The 27,081-nt window shown below is 37.3% G+C and overlaps 1 protein-coding gene across 1 annotated transcript; it reads right to left on the bottom strand.

Annotated features, from left to right (window-relative positions):
* Positions 1 to 1,811: 1,811 nt before the first annotated feature.
* On the bottom strand, positions 1,812 to 27,081 carry gabrd (gamma-aminobutyric acid type A receptor subunit delta; the record flags this gene model as incomplete). The annotated part of the gene is made up of 9 exons (XM_079238784.1): positions 1,812 to 2,135; positions 5,815 to 6,026; positions 7,458 to 7,613; positions 8,062 to 8,199; positions 8,358 to 8,440; positions 8,608 to 8,828; positions 11,880 to 11,947; positions 13,916 to 14,031; positions 27,014 to 27,081. The coding sequence occupies 9 exons, from the start codon at positions 27,079 to 27,081 to the stop codon at positions 1,812 to 1,814; spliced, it is 1,386 nt and encodes a 461-aa protein (XP_079094910.1).

Genomic DNA, 27,081 nt, shown 5'->3' with positions numbered 1-27,081 from the left:
ACTCGGACAACGTTAAATCACACACACACACATATACTAAACTCTCATACGAGTTACAGCCAGGTACCCGTATCTAGAACGCTTTCAATGTTTTAATTTACACTGATTTCAGATGCAAGCAGCTGTAGAGGTGGCACATTTTCCCCAAGTCAGTTTGGCCCTGAGTGCTGTGACAAGGAACACATCAGGGTATGGAGACAATAGCTTCCTGTACTTCTTTGGGGAATCTAGGTCTGAAAGGAAGATGGAGAAAGGCCAAGAAAGTCTTTCTAAAAAAAAGAGGTGCAAGTATGTCAAATTTTGATCTTAGGCAGCTGCTTCAAGGAGGATAAAGCTGTTAAATGTTGGAATCAGGTTTGAGAAGTCAAAGAAAGTGAGAATATCCTGGCCTTTCCTGGGGATGGTTGTGGACAGGTCGATATTTTAGGTGTGAGAATAGATAAGTTATCTCAGGCGTTCTCATGCTGCACCTCTCCTTTTCATTCACTTTAAAATGTTCTTTTAAATATGAAGTTTAGCATGTTGGCTCTCCTTTCTCTGGAAATAGTTTTCCTGGCTCTTTTATTCCTGTTCAAATGTTTTTCTTCAAATGGTTTCCTGAATGTCACAGCCGAGCAGGACTCTCATTACCATGATTACTGCTGTCATCTTGCAGAAGAAAGGCAGTCAGATGAATTGCAGATTCCCAATACTTAGCCATTACTTCTTGTGACGCACAGACAGTAGGTTGGCATCGTGAATTTTATCGAGCGCAAGCTTTCAAACTTTCGAGTTCCGCATCTTAAGTACTGAGGATTTAACCGGAAAACATGCTGCTTATTCAAACTGGGAGTCACTCCATAAATGGGAAAGATTACATGGCTTCCAGAGAATCATGTGATTTTCATCGTGTATGCTGTAGCGTTAAAGCTAATCCGCCTGGGAAGCAGTGGCGCTTTCTCATCCAGAAATTTCCTTTAAATCAATTTCCCAGTTCAGGCAAAGGACAAAGACAGCCATAAAAAGTCAGTTGTTTACAATTTGGGCAATCACATGTAAACAAACTCTGTGAGAAGCGATTACACTATTATTATTATCATCTTTTAGTTTTTATTTTTTAATATTATTTTTTAAATCACAACGATCAACCGTGAATTTGATGCTCAAGTGAAGGAGAGTAGTACACACAGATACACACATACAGGTAGTGGAGGAAGTTTTTTTTCTTTAATGACAAGGAAACAGGCAGAGCTGGCAAAAGAAGATAAGACACTCCAGATGGTATCCTAAATGTGAAAATGAACTCAAAAGAAAAAGGGGTGGAAGACCAAAGGAGATAGGAAATGGTGGGGTGGAAGTGATGGTGGGGGAGAGAGGGAATGAGTTATCAGCCATGCAGAAGAGCAGCACACCTCGTCTCGTCATCCTTTTTTTGCCTGGGAGGTGCTTTGCTTTGTGAGATAACAGGCAGCTCACAGACAGAGGTTCGGCTAACTAGGATGATGGTCAGTGAAATGCTGTCTTGTTCGTATAGTATATTAAAGTCTTGATTAAACAGTATTTCCTGTGTATCTGAACCTCCAACAGGCAGCGCAATCCTTTGCTTTTACACAACTCTATCTGTATTTAAATCTATGCAAGTCTTCTTAATACTTTTTTTTTTAAAACTCATAACTACTTCCGTTCATTTCCATTTTCACAGGCTGGTACATGCTTCAGTTGCCCTGAAGTTTATTCTGGCTGAAGCCCGCAGTACAGTTCAGCTGCACCAGTCTGCCTTTATTAAAGTGGCACAACTCCAGCAGTTTCTTATGTACAGTTCTGCCTCTTTCTCACATGGTGTACGCCACCCAGTAGATCACGTTCACCACTGCAAAAGTGAAGGGGAAGACCGCCCTGGCATAGATGTCGATGGTGTCTGCATCGATGGGCTTGCAGACGCACTTTGAACAGCACTTCTTCTCTTCCTCGGTCTCCTCTGCCGGCCTGGATCTTCTTCTCCTTGGCTCGGGTTCCTCCGTGCCGCCCTCCCCTGGGATTTCACTGCCGGAGCGCTGTGTCCGGCCATGACGGTTAGAAATGACCACGCCTTGATTCATGCCAGTGACCGACAAGGAAAACAGAACCATAGCCTGTTTCCCGTTCTTCACAATAGACTGTAGGAAGGGGGAAAAGAGCATGTAAGCAGACATAAGTTGGTTTTTCTCTCCATTTTCTAATTTCATATTCTGTAAAATGACAGTTTTCATTCCTCAAGGAAGCAAAACAGTTTGATAAAACGTATCAGAAGACAAAAGAAAATAGTTTCAAAGGCTTTTTGCTGACTGCATGATGCAAACTGGGCTCATTTCTAAAAAGAGCAGTCTGAAAATTTCTGTTAAATTGTGTGTGCTTGCTGTTTACACACTTTTTTCCTTTCCAGAATACACCCTGTCTCCATTTCAATGATAATACAGAAAAATTATAATTGCTACTGGCTTGGATAAAAACTCAGACCCGGCACTTTTATGGTCACACCATATTTGTCCTGAGTTGAACCTTTGCGCTACAGTTTCATGATCAAAGGGTTTAAAAAAGAAAAAAAAAAGAGTAGTTTCCTTGTTTTCACACTCAGATATTACCTTTTTCTCCCTCAAATCTCTGTCTTCATACTGAAAAGTCCCGCCTTGGATGCGAGCGTAGTCATGATCAAAAGGAAGTATGCACTTTTCAGTTCTAAGGTTTTACATATCAGGACAAAATAAAATTAATCTGGTCTGTACCAGATTTTAGATGAGCTAAATACAACTGTAGATGAACAACAGAATATTAACGATTACAATGTGTCAAAATTTAGAGAAAACTGAGTCAAAATGTAGTGAGTGTGTAGGAGTATGTAGATAACAACAAACAATGAACTGTTGTAGGACCAACTATAGTTGCCATAATTGTTTTCTGTCATTATATGACAGCTGTCATGTGTTTTACCTGTCATTGCATTAACCAGGTAAAAGTCTGGATTTTGACAGGGCTATTGATAACCTATTTGCTTTTCTTGCCACGGAATTCTGTTAAAAACTCACTCTTTTACTTTGGATCATTGTCATGATGAATGACCTAAATTTGGACAGACAGATGGCCTGACATTTGACTCTAGGATTTGATTTACAGAGATGTTTAAAGTCAACTCATTCACTGTATGCAGCCCAGCTCCAGTGGCTGTAAAACAAGCATAAATCATGACCTATCTACAGCTGCAACTGACTGTTGGTGTGAGGTGCTGATATGTTTTCTGGTTGGTTTAGCTAACATGCTGCTATGCAGTACAGCCAAACATCTTCACATTAGTCTCATCTATCCAAAAGACATCCTTCTAGAAGTCTTGCAATTTGTCGACATTTACATTTGCAAAACTAAACTGTGCTGCCATGTTTTTTTCAAGAGAGAAGAGATTTTCTATTGGAATCCTTCCAAACAATCCATACTTGCTTAGTCCTTTTCTAACTGTATTGCCATGTGGCTTTTAACATGCTTACTGAGGCGTGTGGTATGCATCGTGGCATTTTGAGGCAGAAAATCTGAAAACCTTCTGCTGGTACTAATCAGTAATAAAGTCATTTGAGCACTACCTGGCTGCTGCAAACCATAATTTCTATGGAACCACTAAGGCTGTGTAAATTATATATATATATATATATATATATATATATATATATATATATATATATATATATATATATATATATATATATATATATATATATATATATATATATATATATGTATATATATATATATATATATATATATATAGATAGATAGATAGATAGATATATAGATAGATATAGATATAGATATATATATAGATATATATATCTATATCTATATTTAGATATAGATATATATATCTATATCTATATTTAGATATAGATATATCTATATCTATATAGATATAGATATATCTATATAGATATATATAGATATATATATATATACATAGATATATAGATATATATTAAAATAAATAAATAAAAAACATATATATATATAGATAGATAGATAGATAGATAGATAGATAGATATAGATATAGATATAGATATAGATATAGATATATATATAGATATATATATATATATATATATATATATATATATATATATAGATATATATAGATATATATAGATATATATATATATAGATATAGATATATAGATATATATTAAAATAAATAAATAAAAAACATATATATATTATATATATATATATATATATATATATATATATATATATATATATATATATGTTTTTTATTTATTTATTTATTTATTTTATTTTATTTTATTTATTTTATTTAATTTATTTATAATTATTATACATATATATATTTTTTTTTATTTATTTAGTAAAATAAAAACAAAATAAAAAAAACACACATATATATCTATATATATATATATATATACACATATACATATATATATATATATATATATATATATATATATATATATATATATATATATATATATATATATATATATATATATATATATATATATATATATATATATACATATATATGTGTGTGTGTGTGTGTGTGTGTTTTTGTTTTTTTGTTTTTTTTTTACTAAGTTCTTTAAGCTAATCTTGTTCTCCTTTTCCTCTAAATTGTGATTGTGCTCTCATATTTGTTGATGCTTTTACAAATGTCTTGCCATTTAGTTTGAGCCCTCAGGCTTATCTTTTTATGATGAAAAGCATTAAAAAAACATGAGCATAAGAACAAGTAATTTAACCATCATACTGAAAAGCATTCTCTTGATTAAAAATCATAATATACCTCTATCTGTACTGATGCTAAATGATGATGTACCTGTGAAATCACTGCAGACCACTGATTTGTTAGACAAACTCTTACGAAATATCATGTAACTCCTGCACTTTTGCATATAGTTGCTCAGCATTGTCAAGATTAAGTTGGCTAAAATCTGTTTTCTGTGCTGACTGCATGTTCCTACATTTGGATGTCCACTCTTTTTTTATTTGTGCCCTGACGTAGAAGTTTGAATCAACTCCAGTTGTATGTTACAGCACTTACATGAACAACTAAGAATCCTGGCTATACTGGAAGGTCGTTTGTCTAAAGTGGAAAATAAAGCCTTCCAAAAGCAAAATGGTTTTGATGAAACTGAGCTGAGAGCTGCTGGATGAGGTAGAGCTGTGGAAAAATAGCACTAAAAAGACAGATTTCTCCTCCTAAAACTGAAAACCTCAAGACACTTCCAATAAAATAATTCTTTAGCATGATCTTATTAGAGACCATCGCCTTGATTGTTTTCCTCTAGCAGGAGAGCATTTGTTATTTTCTGGCTTATTTTTGAAATGAAGACACTTGATCCTTCACACTTCAACATAAATGAACTGACTAAAGGTATTTTGATATTGAAGACTGGAAGTCCAAAACCGCAGTGATGGTTGATTTCTTTGTGAATTTTAGACAACTAAGCCTGGATTTTAAAAGGGAATAAATAGTTTATTAGGTTACTGATTCTTGTTGCTTCTGCTCAAGCAGGGTTAATAACATTGTGCTGATTGTATAGCTGCTGATGAATTAATGATAATGAATTACAAATTGCTGTAAGTGCTGTTTGTTCTTCTGATGGTACATCTCAGTCAAGATGCACATCTGCAACAAAAGAAGCTGTGAAAATGATGACCTCCCACCTCCCCAATCACAATTTCCTCTTGGAGGAGGCGTTTGATCTGTATTGACAAGCTATACAGTTTATCAATACAGAGGTTTGAGCCCCCCCACTGAAACAGTGCATTATTATTGTTTACAGAAACTTCTTCACCTCAGAGCTGAGCTTGTTGGCCTTCACCTTGGCCTTCTCCTTGAGTCGGTAGTCAGCGTTGTAGTGAGCGAAGGCGTACTCGATGAGGGCCGCAAAAACAAACACATAACAGATCCAGAAGTAGACATCCAACGCCTTGATGGCTGACGCTCGTGGAAGGGAAGAGCGGGCACTTACCATCAGGGTGGTCATGGTGAGAACAGTTGTGATCCCTGTAGAAATAACAGACACAAATTCTGGATTAGGCTTCTGTCTGGTTCTAAACATGACGAAACATGGCAACAAACAACGATTTAGGATGTGCAGATCAAGTGGTGTAGTGATGGTCTCTCTTCATTGTGTGGCTATTTTCACTTTTCATTCGCACCAAGATAGTTCAATTGTCTGTAAGTCCCATCAGTCAGCTAAATTTTGTGCTATTCTCCACTGACTGAACCCCTTTCTTTAGTTTGGATTGTTCTATTTTGCACAGACAGATGTTATTATGGTCCTTCGAAATAGTCCTCCTGTGCTGTCATCAGATCTCAGTGTTTACTCAATTCATCAGGCCGTGTCTATTGATGCCTTGCAAATGCTAGCATGCCACTACATCAAGCTGAAATGGTGTTCACAATAAACATTATACCTAATGTGCATTGGATTATTAGCATTAGGAAGGAGCTACTGGTTATATCTAAATATTTCCAGTGTGTCCTGCGCTGACCTGCAACCTAGCCTAAGATTTAAAACAAGGGCTACACAATAGTTAATTTATAAGTGCTTTGTTTTCACTTGTTAAACTGGCAAACATCCCCATTTACATGGAAAAGAAGTGACTGATGCTAGTTGCTGGTGCAGAACTCAATGCATTGTTGTTTTTAACCAGCAAGACACATGGAAGTCACGCAGGTTGCACATCAGTGTCGTCCAAAACCGATTTACACCAATTAATATGTAATCTGTAGCGCAGGTCATCTTGACATGTGATCTGAGTGAATGAAACTCATTATGTCTTCAAAGTGTAAATGGTATGTTCACACAGGAAATAAATTATGATGCCAGGTCTAAGAAAGACCACATAGAGGTGTTTTATGTGTAGCATGAGGGCATAACACACCAAAGCCCTCTGTAGGATTGGTAATAGGTATGCAGAAGATGTTGCAGAAAAGTTTAACCTTCTTACAAGGCTGACATGGTTCATAATGCACAGGTTCAGGTTAGCCAACTATCAGCTTCAATGCTGTTCTCCAAGCATGTGGATGACATCCTATTTATTTTTAATTAGCTGCACTAGTATTTCCTGCAGACTTATTCTTGAAGATGATCAAGTCTGAAGTGTTGCTGATGATCATGTGTTTTGTGCTTTTGCACCATCATTATGGTGGGATTTCATCCTCTGTTGACTTTTTAGCATTGTTTTCAGAGAACTGGACATGGCTTAACTTTCCAAACCTACTTTAAAGCTTTTATTTATTTATTCATTTTCTTAACTGCTTAATCCAATTCAGGGTCGCGGGGAAGCTGGAGCCTATCCCAGCAGTCTTTGGGCAAAAGGCAGGGTACACCCTGGACAGCTCGCCAGTCCATCTCAGGGCTTTCATTTGTTTTAAATAAAATATTCACAAAAAGAAAAGAGTAAAATAAACCACAAATTAATTACCAACCCAAAGTTACACGAGCTGGGACGGCTGATTGGCTGATCCAAAACGACACCCAAGACATGGCAACCAGCAATATGGAAGGCATGTATGACTGGATGATGTAGACGCCTCTGTTGCGTCTCAGCTGGAAGCGAAGACTGAGCCTTGGAAATCTTCCCGCTGGGGAACAGAAGATAAGACACTTTGTTTATTTTCAGAACTGAAGAAGCTGATTAATGATCATTTTTAAGGGAATTTGTTGGGGGTTTTTTTACACACAGCAGTGGTTTTCGGAGACTCACTTGTGCCACCTGTTGTTAAACTCAAAGAATTTCAGCCTGAATAAAGTGCTGCTGGAGACTGCATCTTCCGAGCAGCAGCTCCTGTCGTCTTCTAAATCTCCTGCCTAGTTCAGTAGGAACTTTCTCTTGATCCATTTCCTCTATGCATAGTGTATCACCACAGAGGTGCCTGAATTTTAAAAAGGATCTGCCTTCAAACAGAATGTGTGAAGTACTCCGACACAAGAGGCAAGCGGAGCCCAAAAACTTTAAACCCAGTACAAGCTGACTGTGCCAGCTGACACTTTGAAAAAGGAAGAAAAGGAGGAAAACACGTGTTTCTTCACCTGACTTGAAGTTCATCATCTCTGTCACAAAACGGTAGTCTGTGATGGTGAACTGGGAGAGCTCCAGTTTGTCAAGTCCATGGATGTGCTTCTGACTGTCTGACCAGTGATACACAATGTCCTCTGAGGAGTAACCATCTTCATCAGGAGATAAAATGATCAGACATTTCATCAGCCAGGGAAATATGGGAAATAAGAGGTTTGTTTATTTTTTATTCAACAGACTAAAGACTACACGTGCGATCAGACGTTTAGTGACAATTAATACTGAATACTGTACAAGAACCACAACTCACAGCTTTCCAAGTCCAGCATACACTCCTGCTCATCCATGGGATATTTGGTGAGATCCATGTCACACGCCACCGTTGACGTGATTCTAGGAACAAATTGGGAAAACTTAAGCAAATTAAAGGTTTCACAGTGAGGTTCTGTCTTCTTTCACAATTCACAAACAATAAAGCTGAAGTCAGTAACATGAAAATAAAGACCTCGAGACACTAAAGGTGAAGTCCAAGAGGAGTAGGAACAATAAAACTTTTATACCGGCTGCTATATAGAATGACTCCGTTGGGCTGCAGGCGGATCAGCTTGTTCTCCACGGTCACGTCATGAAACCAAGCAGATTTGGCATTTACGATGAATGTGTCAGGAAGCCACAGCTTGTCCACAAAGCGACTGTCCAGCCCCAGGGTCTTGTTGGTGTGATTGTAGGACAGACGGTCATCGTGCCAGCTCTGCCGCAAAAACACCGTCATGGTGTATTCCTGCCAGAAATCACACAGACTGTGAAGGGGAACAGCTTTTGTTTGTTTCTTTCTTTCCTTAAACCAACTTGTTTCATCAGTGTCAATATCAACAACATATGTCTCATTTTACCTTTCCGTCCTGGAGCACTGGTCCCAGTGCGTTCACATTTTAAAGACAAGTATAATCTTTTTTTTTTTTTTTTTTTTTTTTTTTTAATCTGCTTAAACATGAGAAAAAAGTGGTTGAATGAAAATAGAGGCTAAAAGGAAATATAAGCACATTGTTTTTATTTTCTTCAGAGACTTAAAGATGCAAGGTGGCACAGTTTTAAGATATAAGGAGAGTTTCCTAAAATCTGGGTTAAAATAATGTTTTAAATTTATTTAAAAAAAAAAAAAAAATAGCAAATCAGTGTAAAATTTAAATTACATAGATTACAATGATTTGCAAATATCATAAACCCACATTTCATTCTCATTCACCAGATGTTGAAACTGAGACATTTTACCTTTTCATTAAACATATTAGTTCATTTTTTATTTGATGGAAATTAAAAATCTCACAAAAAGGTAAAACAAGTGCAACAAAAGCTTGAAAAAAAAAACTACAGTAGGAGCATTTTTTTTAGGAGCAATTGTGAAGATTTTCAAGGTCCTGATGTCATCATAATATTAAAAAAAATCAGGCATATATGTGTGCATAGGACAAAGCCAAAAGCTAAATGTAATCTTCAGGTCCTTGTGTAGCACTTCTTTACTGAAAAGTTTTCCTGCGTGGGTGCAGGATTAATCAAAGTGTTTAATTGTTTGGTTTTTTCTTTTATGAACCAACAACGTGTCCAGTGAACTAAAGAGGTGACCGTCCATCAAGCTTTTTGTCAGTAGACAGTTCAAAGACCTGGCTCTCCGCTTTAGTGCATGTGGCATGGTCAGCTTATGCATCTGAAAACATCTGTTCCCATAATGCATATCTCAGAAAAGACCATGCTAAAGCATATGCTCTATCAGTCACAGCAGCATGGTTAGCAGGCAACCAGTCTGGGTACTAAACTGGCCTGCCTGCAGATCTTTCACTAGCAGAAAACATTTGGTGCATCATGAACAGAAAAATCAGCAACAAAAAGCTAGAATCCTGCATCAGACAAAAATGGGACGACATTCCTCATCTAAAAGTCCAGCAACTCGTCTCCATACATATCTGATGTTTACAGACAACTGTTAAAAGAATAGTGGACGCCACAAAAACATAAACACCACCCTGTTCCAACTTTATTTAGATGTCTTGTTGCCATCAAATTGAAGATGAGCAAGCAGCTTCCATAAAATGCTGAAACATCTCAGTTTCAACATATGATGTGAATAGAAGCCCTCTGATGTCCCTGCCAAGGCAGGAAATTTGTGTCAGGTAAATAAAAGGAGGTACATTAAATACACAATAAAATAAAAATATGACAGTCATTCCTCAAAACACTACAGTAAATATACCATTAAACAAAGTCATTCAATCCACCTAAATACAGTCTGCATGCTGATGTTTACTGTAGTTTGTTGACTACAATAACCGTGTTGGAGATTAAAAAAATATATATCTTCACATCTATCACTTATTTTATATTCTACTGGAATTAAAATATGGGTTTATGGGATTTGCAAATGATAGCCTTCTGTTTTTATTTCCATTTTACACAGCATCTAATGTAACTGTGTTTGGAACAGAGGTTGTAAACAGACTCACTTTAAAGAAGCCACTCATTGCAGACTTAGAGGGAGTGGGAAAAAATGGCTGAAATATCCCTTTAACTGATGCAAAGAGGAAGATATTTGTAATCCATGAGCTCAAACAGATCATTTCAAAGCAGCAATTTTGACTTGTCACATTCACAGTCGGAAGCAGCATACATAAAATCAGGACCTCCCCTCAGTGCAGTGCAGTCATCATTAATACATCAGAGCTTCTTCTGTTATGGATGTCAGAACGTATGTTGTAAGGGGAGGAAAAAAGAATATTTAAAGGATACAGTCTATTTTAGATGCAAATGCTCAGTTTGATAACCAACCATCTAACCCAAACTATGACCCTATATATATATATATATATATATATATATATATATATATATATATATATATATATATATATATATATATATAGATAGATAGATAGATAGATAGATAGAAAGATAGATGATAATTATCACCGATATATCTGTTAAAAGCCAAAAAGATTCATAATTATTTATGCTCATTATAATCTCTTGTTACAAGCACATTAGTGCTATTTATACTCCACACAATTACAGACAAAGACATAAGACATATTGATTTACTGTTTGTTAAAAGTATCCATAATTTTCAGCCTTTAGACTTTATACATACTCCTCTTGAGAAAGAGGTGTAAATACACCCTCAGGAAACTATAAAAAAGAAAAAAATCTTTAAATACTGAAAAAGACGATCAAATACTGAAACACTGGCAGCACAGATGAACAGGATGATTCCAGTAGAAATTAAAAAGTGATGAATGTGGCTGGAACATGTTTTTGTTGCCATGGTGACACATAAAACTTCTGAAGTTAACTGTAGGCTATGATGAAGGAATAATGAGCTCAAATCTGAGCCCTGTTTGGTTTTTTTAAAATGTTCAGATCCCATTATTCAGGTGTTTTTCAGCATGCAGAGTCAGACTCTGCTCTGTTCTGGCCAAGTATTTTCCACTTTTTGCTTCAATTAAAACTGTTTGTGTGCTTTAGCTCTTATGTTCACCTTTTTTTGGACTTGAGTGCCTGTCAAAGCAACACAAAAAAAATGGATTACTTGTAGATGGAGTCGTGTGCATAAAATAAATCCTTCCATTAGATTTGTTTCTTCTTGTGAAAAATCCACAAAACTATCAAATTATCTGACAAGTGAGCCAGTGTGTCACACACGTTTACACTGAAGACTTTCAAACCTTTAAGACGGATAAATCAGGATTATGCAAATGGAAAATCTTTGAGATTTGCAGCACCAGCAACATTGAAGAATGACATGAAATGGAAGTAAAGAAAAGAGAAAAAATGTGTAGTTTACCATGTTGGCTTCAGAGATGTGATCAATGCTGGCCACTTCAATAGCCATCGCCACATTCACTGGTGGACCTGCAGAGTAAAAAGTGAGAAAACAAGGCAAACCTGCCACCTCCCCATGTCAAACACACCCTCACACCCCTTTTCTGCTCATTTCAAATCCACCAGCCCCTCCCATCCTCACCTCATCGCCCTCGTCCTCCCACATCTCAAACACTCCCACAGTGCATAGAGATTAAGCATTACCCAGTTTAACCATGCTAAGCAGCACACCACTCTGTGGGCATTCATAAACAGCATAGGCTCTTATGGACTCACACACAGTGAGCTTCTGACAACATTCATACACACACACATATGGCACTGTGTTTTCACTCAACAGTTCGCCATATGATTAGCATGAAGTGTGCCTCACTGATGGGATGCTGGAGAGCAGAAGCTACAGGAAAGCTCACTGATGCAGAAGAGAAAGGCTGTTTACACTGAACATTAAGGAATCATATATTGCTATTCCGCATCATTCAACACTTTCCAAAACCCATTTCTGGCAAGTTATATTCCCTGTGGGTCGCACACTGGGTGCGATTTAAACTGGCATGTTTATTGTATGGCAAAGTAAGCAGAGGGAGTTATTTATGATACCATGAAAATCTTTTGTTTCTTCATGGGGTGCTCTGCAGCGTATTTGTAAAGAATTTACAGAATTTTCAGAATTTTTAAAACAAAGGGATTTAGTACATTTTATTGCACGATACTCTTACATTGAAACTGCTGTGAACACTACATTTGCAAGAAGATGTTGCACTTTAAAAATCATAGAAGCATTTTCTGATTTATTCAGTGAGAAAAGGTAAACCATAAGATCTCTTTTTGTTTCAGTATCAAGTTCATTATTTTTTCGCAGAGCATAGATGAGAAATAAATAAATGAATACATAAAACACTCCCATTGCAGAACTAAACATGCTCTTTTTTCTTCGATTGCTGCAGATATTCTTCCATTTTTTAACATGTTTGTGAGATGGAGGTTGGACAAAAACATTAATATTAAAGAATGTAATGATATATGACATGTTTTGCAAAGACAAACTCTGATTCATAAGTATGATTTTACTCTTCAGACACACGTCATTGTGAGAGCATTCATTAGCTTTGGGCTCATTGTTCAATGCAATGTTACTGCAGACTGCACGGTTTTGCAGCGGCACATTGCTGTGTTTACACAGAATTACTTCAATAGTCTCTACAAAGAAAGAACCAGAATGTCTGCTTGACAGTACAAAGTCATACTTGTGAACGTCATCTCATTAGCAAGAAGGAAACATTCAAAGCATACATTTCAGGTCCACTCTGTATTTTTGACACATATATAACTGTGCATTAAGAGTTATGGGAAAATGAGCTGAATGAAGGGAATTACGCCGAATAACAGACATGATTCCACAATGGTCACAACAGCCTCTCAATTCAGCTTTCACTTTCAGCACATTATAATGTCACATCGATAGGAATGTTGTGACCACAGTAATATTGAGTTGTGATGGTCTGTGCAGACGTGCAGCGCACAGGACAGCGTGTGTGGTCACAGCAACACTCTTCCCCACATTTTCACCTCTGCTCAGCTGAGTTAAGCTGTGAGATTGAGAAATCTATCGCTGCGGTCATTGGATGTTTCACATTTAGCAGCCATTCTTAGCAAAGTCTCGGGAGGGGTGCACAGTCCTTGTGCCACCCCTCCTCCCCGGTTTGTCCTTCAGCAGCATCATACTCTATATAATCCCTTAAGCAAACCCAAAAATGATTTTTCGTAACCTTCGCAAATGATTCACCTTTCAGAAGAATCAAAGAAAGTACACAACAATAAAAAAAAAAAAAAAGAAGAAAAACAAAGCAAGGACACCAGGATAATGAAATTGGAAAATGAAAAGTAAACATCCATGTTTCTTTGTTTGGGATTTGCATTGTGTTATGCTAAGCATGGCTGTAAATGTGAGGAGGTGAATTTCAACCCAACACCACAAGCTCTAGATCTCATACTCACCTCCTATCCCAGGGCGAAAATTTCTGGCATAGCCCTTCATTAAATCATCCAGATTAGGTAACCAGGATATTTCAATGTCTGTACCTACATAGTCCCCAATGTCACTCAGCATGGCCCTAAAGGAGACAAACAGTAAACACAGTAGCCTTCAGCAGTCATCTGGCATGGTCATGTGTCCACAGGACCTGCAAGAGCTTCAGATATAGTTAGAAACACTCATATTTTCACAGTTTTTACTAAAAGATTGTCTATAAATAGCACTGATTTTATATTTACATGCATTAGCAAGTGCAGCAAACCAATTGGCATTCATCAATGGTAGCTTCTAAAAGTGGATAAAGAGCAACATGCAAACACATCAACAGTTACTGCAAAACGCATTTTTTTCAACAAAACCGAAGAAAAAAGCTTGCTTTACCCTGAGGATTGTTCAGAAGTTGCTCAAAAAGTAGGCAACATGCAAACTTTCTATGAAACACCATTTTTATTCAACTAAGTGTGTTCAGTCAGAGGTTTCTTCAGGAATGACAGAGGAGGTTATTCTAGCCCAAAGCCACAGCTGTTCATCATGACTTTTTATTACTGAAAAATAACTTGTTTGTGCTGCAAGAATAATTCACCATTTCCGTCTAAATTCATGAAGTATTATTTACTATGATATCATCACAAATATAAAGTTGATCGGTTAAAAGTTTTAGCGGATAGTCATTATTCAGTTTCCTGCCCTGTCCACTATAAACAGTCTTGCTTTTACTGGACCTGAATTAATTTAACAAGGCCTGAAGCAAAGTTTGATTAATCAAAATCAAACTTATTATGAGCTCCGACTTCAAAGCCAAAACATACATGCTGGTTTGGGGATACACTACAGTTCATTATGTGGATAACCAACAAAAGTGAAAGATGATATAAATGTTGTTGGATACATACAACTTTTAGAGGTACTTACGAGTCTCTGCTGGGAAGTTTTTGTTTTGTTTTATTTTTGTTTATTCCAAAATCAAACTGCGTTCTGAGCTTTTTATATCAGCACATCAGACAAGTTAAAAGAAAAGAGATAGAAAGTTTAACTAGACCTCCTGCAGTCTAGATGTATCTGAAAACACTCAATGCATTATTAAACAAAACAAATAAAAAATAATAATACATGAAAGGTGGCCTTGAACTGTTGCGCAACTAAAATTAAGAACGTTTGACTTTTAAGGCTACACAAATTGGTCCCCGCAGTTTTCAAGTGCTTAACGGTGCATTTTTAAAAGAGGTGATGCAACACAGTTGTAAACATGTCCCCGTTTTAACTTTTCTTTAAGGGCTGCTCCTGTTTTTAAAGTTAGACAATCTCCCAATCTCTCTGGCTGTCATGGGGCAATATCAAAGTCTGTTTAAAGTCCTGTGCCTCTCACCCCAGCAGATATTCGCTCTCATTTTGTCAGCAACTAAAACAAGAAAAACATTCGACTCTTTAAAATGCTCCACTAATTTCACCAGCTTCATTTCTGCTCTGTGGAAACATCCCCCGACTGTAGTTGGACATCATGCTGATTAAAGCTGTGAGACTCAATGAAACTGTAAATTAGCATATAAAAAAAAAACAAATAATGAGATGAGAGATCTAACAGTTTCCAGGGGACCCGTCAGTATCTGCGACACCTCTCACAACTGATTGAGTGGTTCAGATTTTCAGGAGTGCTGCTGAATTTCATTCTGGCACAATTTGCTTTTGGTTTGATTCTGTAATATTCCTATATTTTATTTAGAATTCTTCAGTGATGTGACACAACATGACTTTTGCTGGATGACAGTACAGTAGAGGTCACAAATGCTAAAATGGCATCCAGAAAGAGCAAATGTGGGACCAGAACTGACGGAAAGAAGATCCCTTTAGCGAGTTATTCTGTTAGATTTTAAACTATACACAGTAAACACAGAGTTGCTTTCATGTTCTGAATCACATATGTCTGACTGTGGAAGTGTGCCTCTTATTCTTATTATAACAAGAACAAATATGTGCATAAAATGAGTAAATTTCCATCCTGCAAACAGCTTTTCATTTTCTCGATTTTTTAATCAAATTGATTCATTCGGAAGTGCTGAAAGTCTGTGCAGAATTCCAACCATCAGCTTTATCGTTTCAAAAATCTGTAATGTATTAGCGCTCAAAAGCCACCCTGATTAAAGGCCTGGCTGGCATGTTTTCCTTCTGTGTCTCCGCAGTGTGCATTTGTCCACAAAGCACATTCAAATGTACCAGAGTAGCTTCAGACAGGCTGAACAATATGCTGTCTCCCAAATGCATTTTCTCTCATGCAACAGACAATAACTGCAAAATTAAAGCTATTGTTTAACTTAAAGGAGGCTTTTTGTGAAGCCAGTACAACTGCTGAGAACTGCATAGTCTCCCCACAGACAGACACATCCTCAATGTTGGATTTCACAAGTGCAGCACAGCTTAGTTGCCACCGGGTGGCAGTTTTGTACTCTAAAACACCCACAAGAGGAGTTTTAATCATACTTTCCTCCATGTGAAAAGACATGGCTTTATCAGCAATTATATTTTTAGATAAACACTGGAATAAAGAATACATTTTTAGACACAGCACTATCACCCAGAGCTGAAAGATCTGACTCTTCAGCAATAACTCAACAACTGAATGCAAGTAAAGGTTTGCGTGACATTCAGAGTAACAAAGGCTGGTGGCTGCATTGACAGGGAAACGGACCACATGAGGGTCGAGCGAAGGTGCTCTTATTGACGAACAATGAAAAGCCATTTGGTGACCTTTGAAATAGGGCTGACATTACAATAAAAGAAAGCGAAGCATTAAATCAGTCAAAGAAAGCTGACCACAACAACAGAACGACGGAAAAGACAAAAGAAAAACTGCATTACTGCCATGTCGTCCAGATTTTCTCAGCGAATCCGTTTTGTAGTGGCAGATGTATTTTTAGTCTGGCAATAACTGTCGCTTATAAAAGAAAAAAAAAAAAAAAAAAAAATGGGAGCACTGGTGAATTAATTAATCACTCTGTGACTCCTAGATTTCTTCACTAATTGGTATTTTCTAAATCTGGAAATAAAGCTTTTCCTTCAAGACATTCGTGAACGCACCAAGGTCGGACAGGCCCCCTTCACGCAGAGGGGAACGCACAATGTGTGGAAGCGAGGCCGTGAAGGACAAATCCTGCTGAATTACATCATTTATGTAATGTAGCGTTGGATTCACAGCAGGCTGTCATACTTTCTGTCTCCTTGGATCAGAGAAACAGGTTTATTGTTACTTGTTACTATTCACAGTGCTAGAAGCTGACCCTTTAAAGGCATCTATTTCTGCCATTTTACACGACTGTCAGCTATTTCCACTGTATAATAGGAGCTGTAAGTCAGTGTGCTGCGTAGTGAAAGATAACAGAGGCTAAAATGGTCTTTACAGTACGGTGCACAGTGTGTATCTCTTTCATCAGATCATTTTGACTTCTGATGCTCTCCTTTTTATGAAATGGCCTTGATGCTCACGTGCTTGTGTCTATCTTAAGCTTGACACTTTGGAGTTCAACATTATCTTAATCTGAAAAGCTTTTATCGCTTAAATGAATCTTGCACTTCTGACTTTTTAGGGCAATTACTGTTTGAGATAACTAACAAACTGGCCATTTATTGAAAATGTCCCAGATTATCCCTCTAATTAAAAGCTGCTCGCCCGGTTTTTTCTCTGTGAACTGATGTGAGTTTGTGTGAGGCAAATTCGAGAGCTCTCAGAGGAAAAAGAAACATCAGCGTATTCTGTCAGAAGACATGCGCTGTTTTTTTTTTTTTTTTAACTTTTAATTGCTTTCTGGAGAGATTCACTAAACATTTGCACCTCTCCATTTTCTCACTCCTTCATCCATGACAAACATTTGAGAGCGTGCACATGCAATTGCTCCTTTCCGTCTATATTTCACTTTTATTACACGTCTCTCGCGGGGTTCTGGATCTGCCGTCTGTTTATGAGCTAACATTAAACAGATGGGAAGATGAGAGCAGCAGCCTCGCTCAAATTTATGGCATCTTTTTGTGAACGTTTTGTGCAGCACACTAATAGCCTAATTAGTTTTATATAGTGAGGCTACCAGTTACCTGAACACAAGTGGAGCGTCAGTTCCCAGATTGTCATTGATTAGTTTTATTGGCCCCAATGGGAGAAAGGAGACACTGCTGTAACTTGAATGGAAATCCAATCATATAAATCATAATCCAACATGAATAAATGAAGCGATCAGTAAACAGCTGCTCGGTAGTTATGTGTTGTATGCTTGCAGTGCAGCTTCTCTGACTTTTTTTCTACTTTTATCACTGTCGTAATGCTGCTTGCATCACATTTCAAAATGTAATCTAAGAATAAACTTAGATAATAAAATATATATTTAATGCATTTTACTGGCATTTTGTCACAAAAATAGTACTGTATTGGAAAATGTGTATGTTTCTGAGACTTTAAAGTTTCTTTCTTTGGAGATTAGAGTATAAGAAAACAATGCAATATAAAGGATAATATCTTTAAAGTTCTACAAAAGCTTGCTGCTGAGATAGGGGGCAGAGTTTGTTAACTACTAAACCTGCCTTAATGAATCCCAACAATCCGACCTACAAAAAGGATGTTTTTACACTAATAATATGTTGCCAGGCACTTCATACTAAACTTCTGTGTTAATTGCATTTACGAAATCTTTGATATGGTCATAAACTTCACAGGTACATTCAATGTTCACTGAATTTTCTTTTTTTCTTTTTCTTTTTTATAAAATCATGAATTATCCAAAAAATTGTCTTATAAGTGTTGTAATGTACATTTTTTAACTTTATGTGAAATTTGATCATGTTTTCATTATTATGAAAGCATTTTTAAGCAGAAAAAAAAATTCTGCCAATATTATTTTCAAAGTTAGGGACGGAGGGGTGTCAGCGTGTGGGGCATGTAGACAGGATCTATAACAGATGATGCATAACAATCGTACCTTTATGGAAAATCAGGAAGTACTCACATTTTCAGAAAAGTATGTATTGACTGACATAACTTGCATCTATATCTTATTTGTGCCAGTCATCATTTGTTTTAAAGTAATTTATTTCAGTGGGGCATGTAATGTGAAGTATGTTTTGTTGAGAGGGTACAAGCTAGGTGCCAGTAATCCAGATGAAGGACAATTAGATGTTTTGTGTTATTATAGTCTGTGTTTATGCAGAGTGGAATGTTTCGCTACCAAACTATAAGTACTATGTGGTTTACTTCAACTTAAAAAAGCAGTTTGTAATGTCCAAGAGAAAATGATGAAATGGTGAGTAAAAGAACAAGTAAATAGTGTCTGAATAAAGTGTGTTAATACAAAAATTACATTTACTGGAAAAGTTACTTGAAGACTAGTGGTCAGAAGAGGATTCACCACCATAGCAGTTTAAAAATGTGGCTATCGCGGCGCATTAATGTGTTTTTTGTCAAAATATAAAAATTTCAAGAAATGACGAAGCATTAGACAACAATGTTTCCCTACTTTTCAGTGGGACAAAAAAAACGCAAAATTCACTTCTGTGGACACAGTTCAGCAGAGTAATTATTTTTATGTCTTACCAGGAGGCTGGGTTGGAGTTATTTCAGGACCCTAAGCTAAAATACTTTTGTTATGCAGTTTATCCATTATATTGTTTATAATACAACTTTTAAACATATTTAATCACAAAACTCAAAAAAATCCATTGAAAACATATTTAGTTTTGTAATCTCTTGAAAATGTAGCCAAACGATTCATTTGTTAGACAAAAACAACACCATTACTGGCCAAATCTTCCTCTTTCAGGGTTAGTTGTTGATTGTGGAGGATTGTCTTTAAAAAGTACATTTTTAAACTCTGCAGAGGATCGTAACAATTGCATCTCAGCCCAGACTTGTAGACTCCCTTTAGTCAGTGTTTAGACAGGTTCAGGCTCCAGAATAACTTTTATCTACATGTTCAATGTCTGAGAAGCCTCAGATATGTCTCAGAAGTGGAAATATAGGCCCATTTGACGATGAGTTACTTCATTGTCCTTCTGCTGATGACAGTGATGATACTAACTGTAGCATATATACAGTCACCCACGGTATGTATTCTGCTGTCTTTTTTTCTCTATTTAGCACAATCTGTTTCTATTTCATGTCTTTTATAAGTTTTAGTTTGTTTGAATTATTGTATGTGTAATGTACTTTTTAATGCCTTCTTATGCACCTTTCTTTAATCTTTATGTAAAGGACTTTTCCATGTACATGGCATGTGCTATAAAAAATAAACCTGCCTTGCCTCACCTACCAGTCTTTTCAGTGAGTCCCAACAGTAAAAGCAAGTCAGTATCTCTGACCACACACCACTGTTTTATTGAACAAACAATACTTATACTATAACTTACAGCTTCAACAAAAATGACAGTAAAGTGAAAAGCTGTTGGTAAGTGTAGATCTGGGATGTCATCCAGAGTAAAGATGTTGGTTTTAAACTGATTTTGACACTTAAATACGCTCCAGCCATAACAAATGACCAGCTGATGAAAAAAATGAAGATGAATCTCTTCCTGATTTCTACTGTGGCTGGCCAATAATGCTGTGGTTAAATTTGCACCATCAGCTGATATGTGGCACTCCAGGGACCCACATAGCAGCTCCCTAAACTGCTAGCTTTGTGGTGGTGGTGGAAAGGCTTGTGAGACTCTTCACAGTTCTGGTCATCAATTGAGGAGCAATTTGACTATCAATTCAACTGCTTTGTGTTGGGGATGTTTTTATATGGTATAATGGCTTATCAGTGAAACACCAGTACAAATGTTCCTGCTAAAGTTAGGGTGCATTTACATCAGGATAGTCCACTAGACTCTGCCCGATTGGACTCGACTCAGTTCTAGAGGACTGTATCCATTCAGACCAAGATTGCATACATGCTGCAGTTTGGTCTAACGCACCAAACCTTCACAATACCCATTCCCACCAAAGGTGACGCTGCACTAGTATTTACCAAAAGAGAGGACAAGACCTGCCTGAAGAAGAAAACTCCGTTGTGAGTTAAACATCCAAACTATGGCTGTTTTAGGTTTTTCATTTTGTCTTATCCAAGTATACTGCAGAAATACACTGCAACAATGACCGCAGTAAGAACAACAGATGAGGCAGAGGACTCTTAACGCGATTGCTGTCTATTTACCCACAATGCAATTTATGTCAAATGCAGGAAGTGACTTTTTTTTGTAATCCACCACCTGTATTTGGTCCGCTTGAAACGCGTCAAGATCTGCATTTGTAGGCGGACCGAGTCCGCTTCTTTGGTCCAAATCAGAATTCGTTTGGCGCATTCACAGCTCCCCAAACAAAGCGGACGTTCCAGGCAAACGGACCCGGATTTGATTCAAAGAGGCTGATGTGAATGTACCCTTGGTCACTCTTCCCAGTGTTCAGTGCAAAGTGTGACTTTAAGTTGATATTAGCATAACAAACTGGCTCAAAGTGTTCGCCGTTGTATTTGGGACTAATTTTCCTGTAAAACTATGTCACTCTGAAACTATTTGCACTTATTGTTTTAATTACATAAGCAGATTCTTAAGAAGGCGCTACATTAGCGTTTAGCGGTTAGCAAGCCTGATGTCTGGAAGTGTGCTAGCTATCTGGTCACCATCAAGAATCTGATGAGTCACGCCGCCTAATCAAATCAAATGAAAGTTTATTTCTTAAGCACTTTTCATCCACAGGCAACTATTTTTAACTTTTGCTCTGAAGCTGTGCTGACCAAAGTGAAGCACTGGACTCAGGATTCATCCTGGTATGAAGTCACTCCTGACTAAAAGAGAGAGTGGGTGCCGCTAATAATTTAATGCCTTCACATTTGTGTGTACTACTGAAACAAATGACCACTCAATGAGATCATTTTGTCATGCAATTGTTAGCTAAGATATATTTTCATTTCCCAACAATGATTCAAAATACTTTAAACAGATTTGAAAAGCCAACATTTTTAAAAATGTATTTCAATTAGACCAAACAACAACCTCTTGAGCCTGTTCAGAGCATGATGCTTTTTAATGTTTTCCTTTTCTTTGACAAGGTTGGAGCTGCTCGGTCTTACCTACATTCTTTAGTCCCAGTTTCTTATGTTCTCCACAATGTGATGGCAATTTTTCCAACTATCTGATCATACAAGGGCTCACAATAGCTTCTCTTAGAATACGCCATCTCTTTTTACAAAAGCAGGGGCCGTGCCATCTCCATTTTGGAAACAACATGCATGAAGACTGAAAGAAAGGAAGATTTTCTGGAGTTTAACTATTCACTGGATATTTACAGCTTACTTGTTTTGTTTTTTTTCATTTGATAATATTAAAAAGGAAAGAAAAAAAATGAAGATTTCATTACGGTGAGATTATGTCCTTGTCTTACTCTCTCTGCTGCGAGGTCAAAGGTCAGCTACTGAACAGCTGGGAAGGATTCTTGCTGAAGGACACTTTAGCAGCTTAGAAGTCTGAGCTCTGATCATCTGCTTACATACTGATGTGTCTAAACACAAGAAAAAAAAAAAACAGTGGTGTTGAGTGGGGATGACGGCCCTTTGCAGATATGCGTCAGGAGACTTTAGCAGTTTTTTTCTATTGTTACCATTTTTGTGTTTATGATAGTTAAAAGGGATTTGAAGTAAATTCTGCGTTTTATTTTTTTTTTAATTATTCACATACATTTTCCCAAAAAATAATTAATCCATATTTGGTCAAAAAAAAAATTAATAAATTAATTTTTTTTTTTTTTTTTTTTTTTAAATTCAGTTTGCATGATGTGTCGGTTCAGATTGAGTGAAAAGCTTTTAGTGGAGCCACTGAAGTGTGCCTGTACTAACTCCCCCCTGAAGCCAGCACAGTCGGGCTTTAGAGCCAGTTCAGGAACACCATCAAATCACTGTGTTATTGGGAAGTGTACTTCCTGGACGGTGGGAGGGATTTATCCGCTGACTCAGCCTCTCATACAGATTAGTCAGGAGAAGCGGGTCACCTGAGTGCACGTCTGAGGACGAGTGTGAAGATCATGAAATGCTGAGATTAAAGCCTCCTGCATCACATTCTGTTGCCGCATCTTAACGGAAACTGGAGTCTCAGCATGAAAACAAGGTGCAGTCCTGTTTCCTCTCCAGAAACATTAGCCAGCAACATTAGCCAGAAATATCCCTCAGCAAGATATCCATCAGCTGAGGGATGGATATCTTGACCCTCACACTTCTACCGCTCTCTGTGACCAAATGTCTTTTAGGTTTATATTTACACTGTAGATGATCCAGCTTTGCTCCCTTTTTTCTTTAGTCAGCTTTAGCATCACATGAGCTGTAATTACTTCCTCTTTCAACTTCCTGTTAGTTGGTAGCCTCCATGATCCCAAACTTAAGGCTCAATTGGACAATCTAATCCTCATAGGCCCTTTTCTCAACAAACAAGTTGAACATTATAATTTGCGGGAAAGAAGCAAACAGAGAGAATTTATGAACCCGTTCAGCTTTCTCTCATTGCATCTGCTTATCATATGAGACTGTGCTGGTTAAAGTTTTGATTTACCAGCTTTTTCCTGTCTGTGTGACCAGATAGCAGCCTCGCTATTGACTTATCTGCTGCAATCAGAATTGAATGAAGTGTAATTATATCAACAGTGCAGACTCAACACTTCACACTGAAGCTTAACACTGCCAGCCAACCAAAAGGATTCTTGTTGTTATGCAGCTGGAGGTGAAAGTGTATATAGAGGTTTGGAGAGAAAATTCAGCTTTGGAGGGGTTTTTTTCTTTTATATAAACTCCATTGTGTCTTGTGAAGAGCTGGAACAAAGTCCTGCTGCTTTGACAACTTCTGTTTGGTTGACAGCATCAGTTCTAAATATTTTAGGAGCAGAAATTCAAATGAATTTAGCCACAAATTATCTAACAAGACAGAAATGTTGATGCCAGGATTTTTTTTTTTTTTTTTTGCTTTATTTCTTTTCAAAAACACGATCTAGTCATCATTCATTCATTTTCCAAACCGCTTGTTTCAATTAAGGGTTGCAGGGAAGCTGGAGCCTATCCCAGCAATCATTGTGCGAGAGGCAGTGTACACCCTGGATAGGTCACCAGTCCATCATGATCTGTGATAATCTTTTATCCTTTTATTTTGTTTCATTCTATTATGTGCCGATGTATATTGTGTTTTACCCAGAAGGTTTGTTTATTGTCATTAGCAAATATCAAACCTAACCTTGAAAACTGATGAAAGCATGTTGAGTCACTGTTGCAGTTTCTAACATCATTATGAAATATAACATGTTTTTGTTTTTTTTAACATTTTACATCTAAATTTAATTTATTGACCAGGAGGTGAAATGCCTCGGTTTTGTTAATACTGGGATGTTTTTTCTGGTTGAACCACAAAGCCAAAGAATTTATAAACTCTTCACATGGCAGTAAATTGTTCCCATGTCACGTGATGAACAGACAGCTCTAAATCTACATTTCTTACATTAAACAGTTTTTAAATATTTGATGCTCTTCTTTGTGGTTATTTTACCAGCTTCTATCTCTTTTCTGTACTGGTTTCCTCTCTTATGTTTGGGTGTGAGCCTCATGCAAAACTACAAGCATGCACAGAGTGCATTTGATCAAGTACGATTTCAGTCAACTCAATGTGTTTACATGCATTTGCAAGAGTCCTGTTTAAGGTGGATTGGCACCATTATTCCGTGTTTTAACATCATGTTAATGTACTGAGTCATGTTACAAAATGATGATGCTTTAGCCTGAGAAGGAGTCACTTATCAAGATTTGAGGGACAATTAAAGGGGATTAAGTCGTAGCCAGATATTAGTATTTTGTTTCTGAAAGCTTTCTGGGCCTCCATCTTTCTGCAGAAAAATCCTTTTCTTAAGACATGTAATTCCCCAAAATAGATAAGTACAGAAGTTTGTACGCATTTTTATAACTGTTGGCTAGATTAACTCAAAATAATGCACTGGTATGGGATCTTTTCTGCTACAGAGTAAAACAAAACTGGTGCTTAATTGAGTATTTTAACAACATACTGGGGCTGCACGGTGGCGCAGTGGTTAGCACTGTGGCCTCACAGCAAGAAGGTCACTGGTTCAATCCTTGGCTGGTTTGGTCAGTGGAGTTTGCATGTTCTCCCCGTGTATGCATGGGTTCTCTCTGGGTACTCCAGCTTCCTCCCACCATCCAAAGACATGCATGATAGGTTAATTGGTCACTCTAAATTGCCCCTAGGCGTGAGTGTGAGCATGAGCGTGGTTGTTCATCTCTCTGTGTGGCCCTGCGATGGACTGGCAAGCTGTCCAGGGTGTACCCTGCCTGTCACCCAAAGCCAGCTGGGATAGGCTCCAGCTTCATCGTGACCCTGAATTGGAATAAGCAGTTTGGAAAATGAATGAATGAACAACATACTGCTGTAGAAATGTGCTATATAGATAAACTTGAACTTTTTTTTTACGTTATATCTTGGGCATTAGAGAAGATTTTAGCATTAACGTGCCGACACATGGCCATTTTGCTTCCCCATGAAGCCCAGGCTACGTCTGTTAGAGATAACACGCTGTTAATTAGATGCAGATAGTGTTCAGTTAACCAAAGAATAAGAGACACTTCAGCTGTGAAATTCACACAACACCAAAGGTGCTGAGGAATAACTTAGCTAAGCAACTCATTGTCAAATGGATGAACGAGGAGCTATAAAGAGAATCAGAGTAATTCTGTTTAGAGAGAAAGGAAAGTGAGGAAAGCAAGTGTAACTTTCGACTACCAAAGGCAGAACAGAAGTGTGTTTTACTGCGTGTGTGTGTGTGTGTTACAGAGAGCTGCCACATAATGATGTGCAAGAAAAAGCTAACGCTGCATTGCACTAAAAACCAAAGTAATAAATAATATTAACAACGCCACCAGAGGCAAGAAAATCCAATTATGGTAGTTGTTACACCCTTTACTGGTGAACAGCCAGGAAAGACGATAGAAGTGATTTGGCCAAATTTCTTCCAAAAGCTTAAGTTGCTCATCCTTTGTCCTTTTTCAGTGGAAACTCAACGGCTTCTGGACTTTGAGGGCTTAGCTGCGGATGTTGTTATCCAACAGACCGGATCTTTGTGGAAGCTTATGGTCAACACCATGAAGGGGTCACATGAAGTAGCCAAAAGGCTTACACTGAAAACATGACCACAAAATGTATAGGCCTAATGGTAAAATATCTGGTAGCATATGGTTTATTTCTGGAGAAAGCCAAGATGCTGTACTAACAACCTGTGTGAGAAGTTCATTTATAACAATAAAAGCTGCAAATAGATTTCTGTGTGACAGGTTTTCTCTGCTCAATACATTTGAAAAATCTTAGTCTTACTTCATAAAGTCACAAATCAGACCTCCTGATTAAGTGACATCACAGCTAGTAATTCAAAACATCTCAACTACACATTTTCCTCTCTTAAAATCCACAAAGTGAACATCTACATGATGCTTAGACCGATGCATGAACTCTGAGGTCCCCTGTATTACACTTATCATGGCTGATCTGATGTCACCTATTTGACCCCTGCTAAATAAGCCAGGACATAAGTTACATTATTTGCCACACAGCAGGTATGCGTTTAACTCAATTTAAAAAAAAAAAAAAAAAAAAGAAAAAGAAAGGGGGAGGGGGTCTCTTTGTGCATATGCATCATATAAACCATGTCATCAGGTTCATGTGCTATAGAGGAAACGCAGAGAAGAAATCATGGAGTAGTGGGTGTGGAGAACTATCTTATGTGAGCATGTAGTTAAAGCAATTCAATTCACCCACCTTAGAGTGCAAAGTGTTTTCATATTGATAAGTCGTGGGAGGCGAAGCACGCAACAATCAATGGGCTTTTTTTTTTTTAACCAAACAGAAAAAAAAATATTTTAAAAAGTAGATAACAACAGATAGGCTGAAACCCTGGATTTCAGTTGCTGTTTAGGTTTTTTTTTTTTTTTTTTAACACTGTAGCATATAAATTTCTGGATTGTTGGAAGAAACAACAGAAAACCTGCAAATGAGGTGAACGCAAGACATGGTCTCACCTGGTGAAAATGTCTCCTCCGACGATCAACACTGCAAGACTCGACAGCAGGAAAGTTGGGATCTCCAT

Source organism: Telmatherina bonti (genome assembly GCF_933228915.1).
Source record: "Telmatherina bonti genome assembly, chromosome: 4".
In the NCBI taxonomy this organism is placed as follows: domain Eukaryota; kingdom Metazoa; phylum Chordata; class Actinopteri; order Atheriniformes; family Telmatherinidae; genus Telmatherina; species Telmatherina bonti.
Note: the sequence above shows the minus strand (reverse complement) of the source record. Positions and strands in the feature narration are given on the sequence as shown.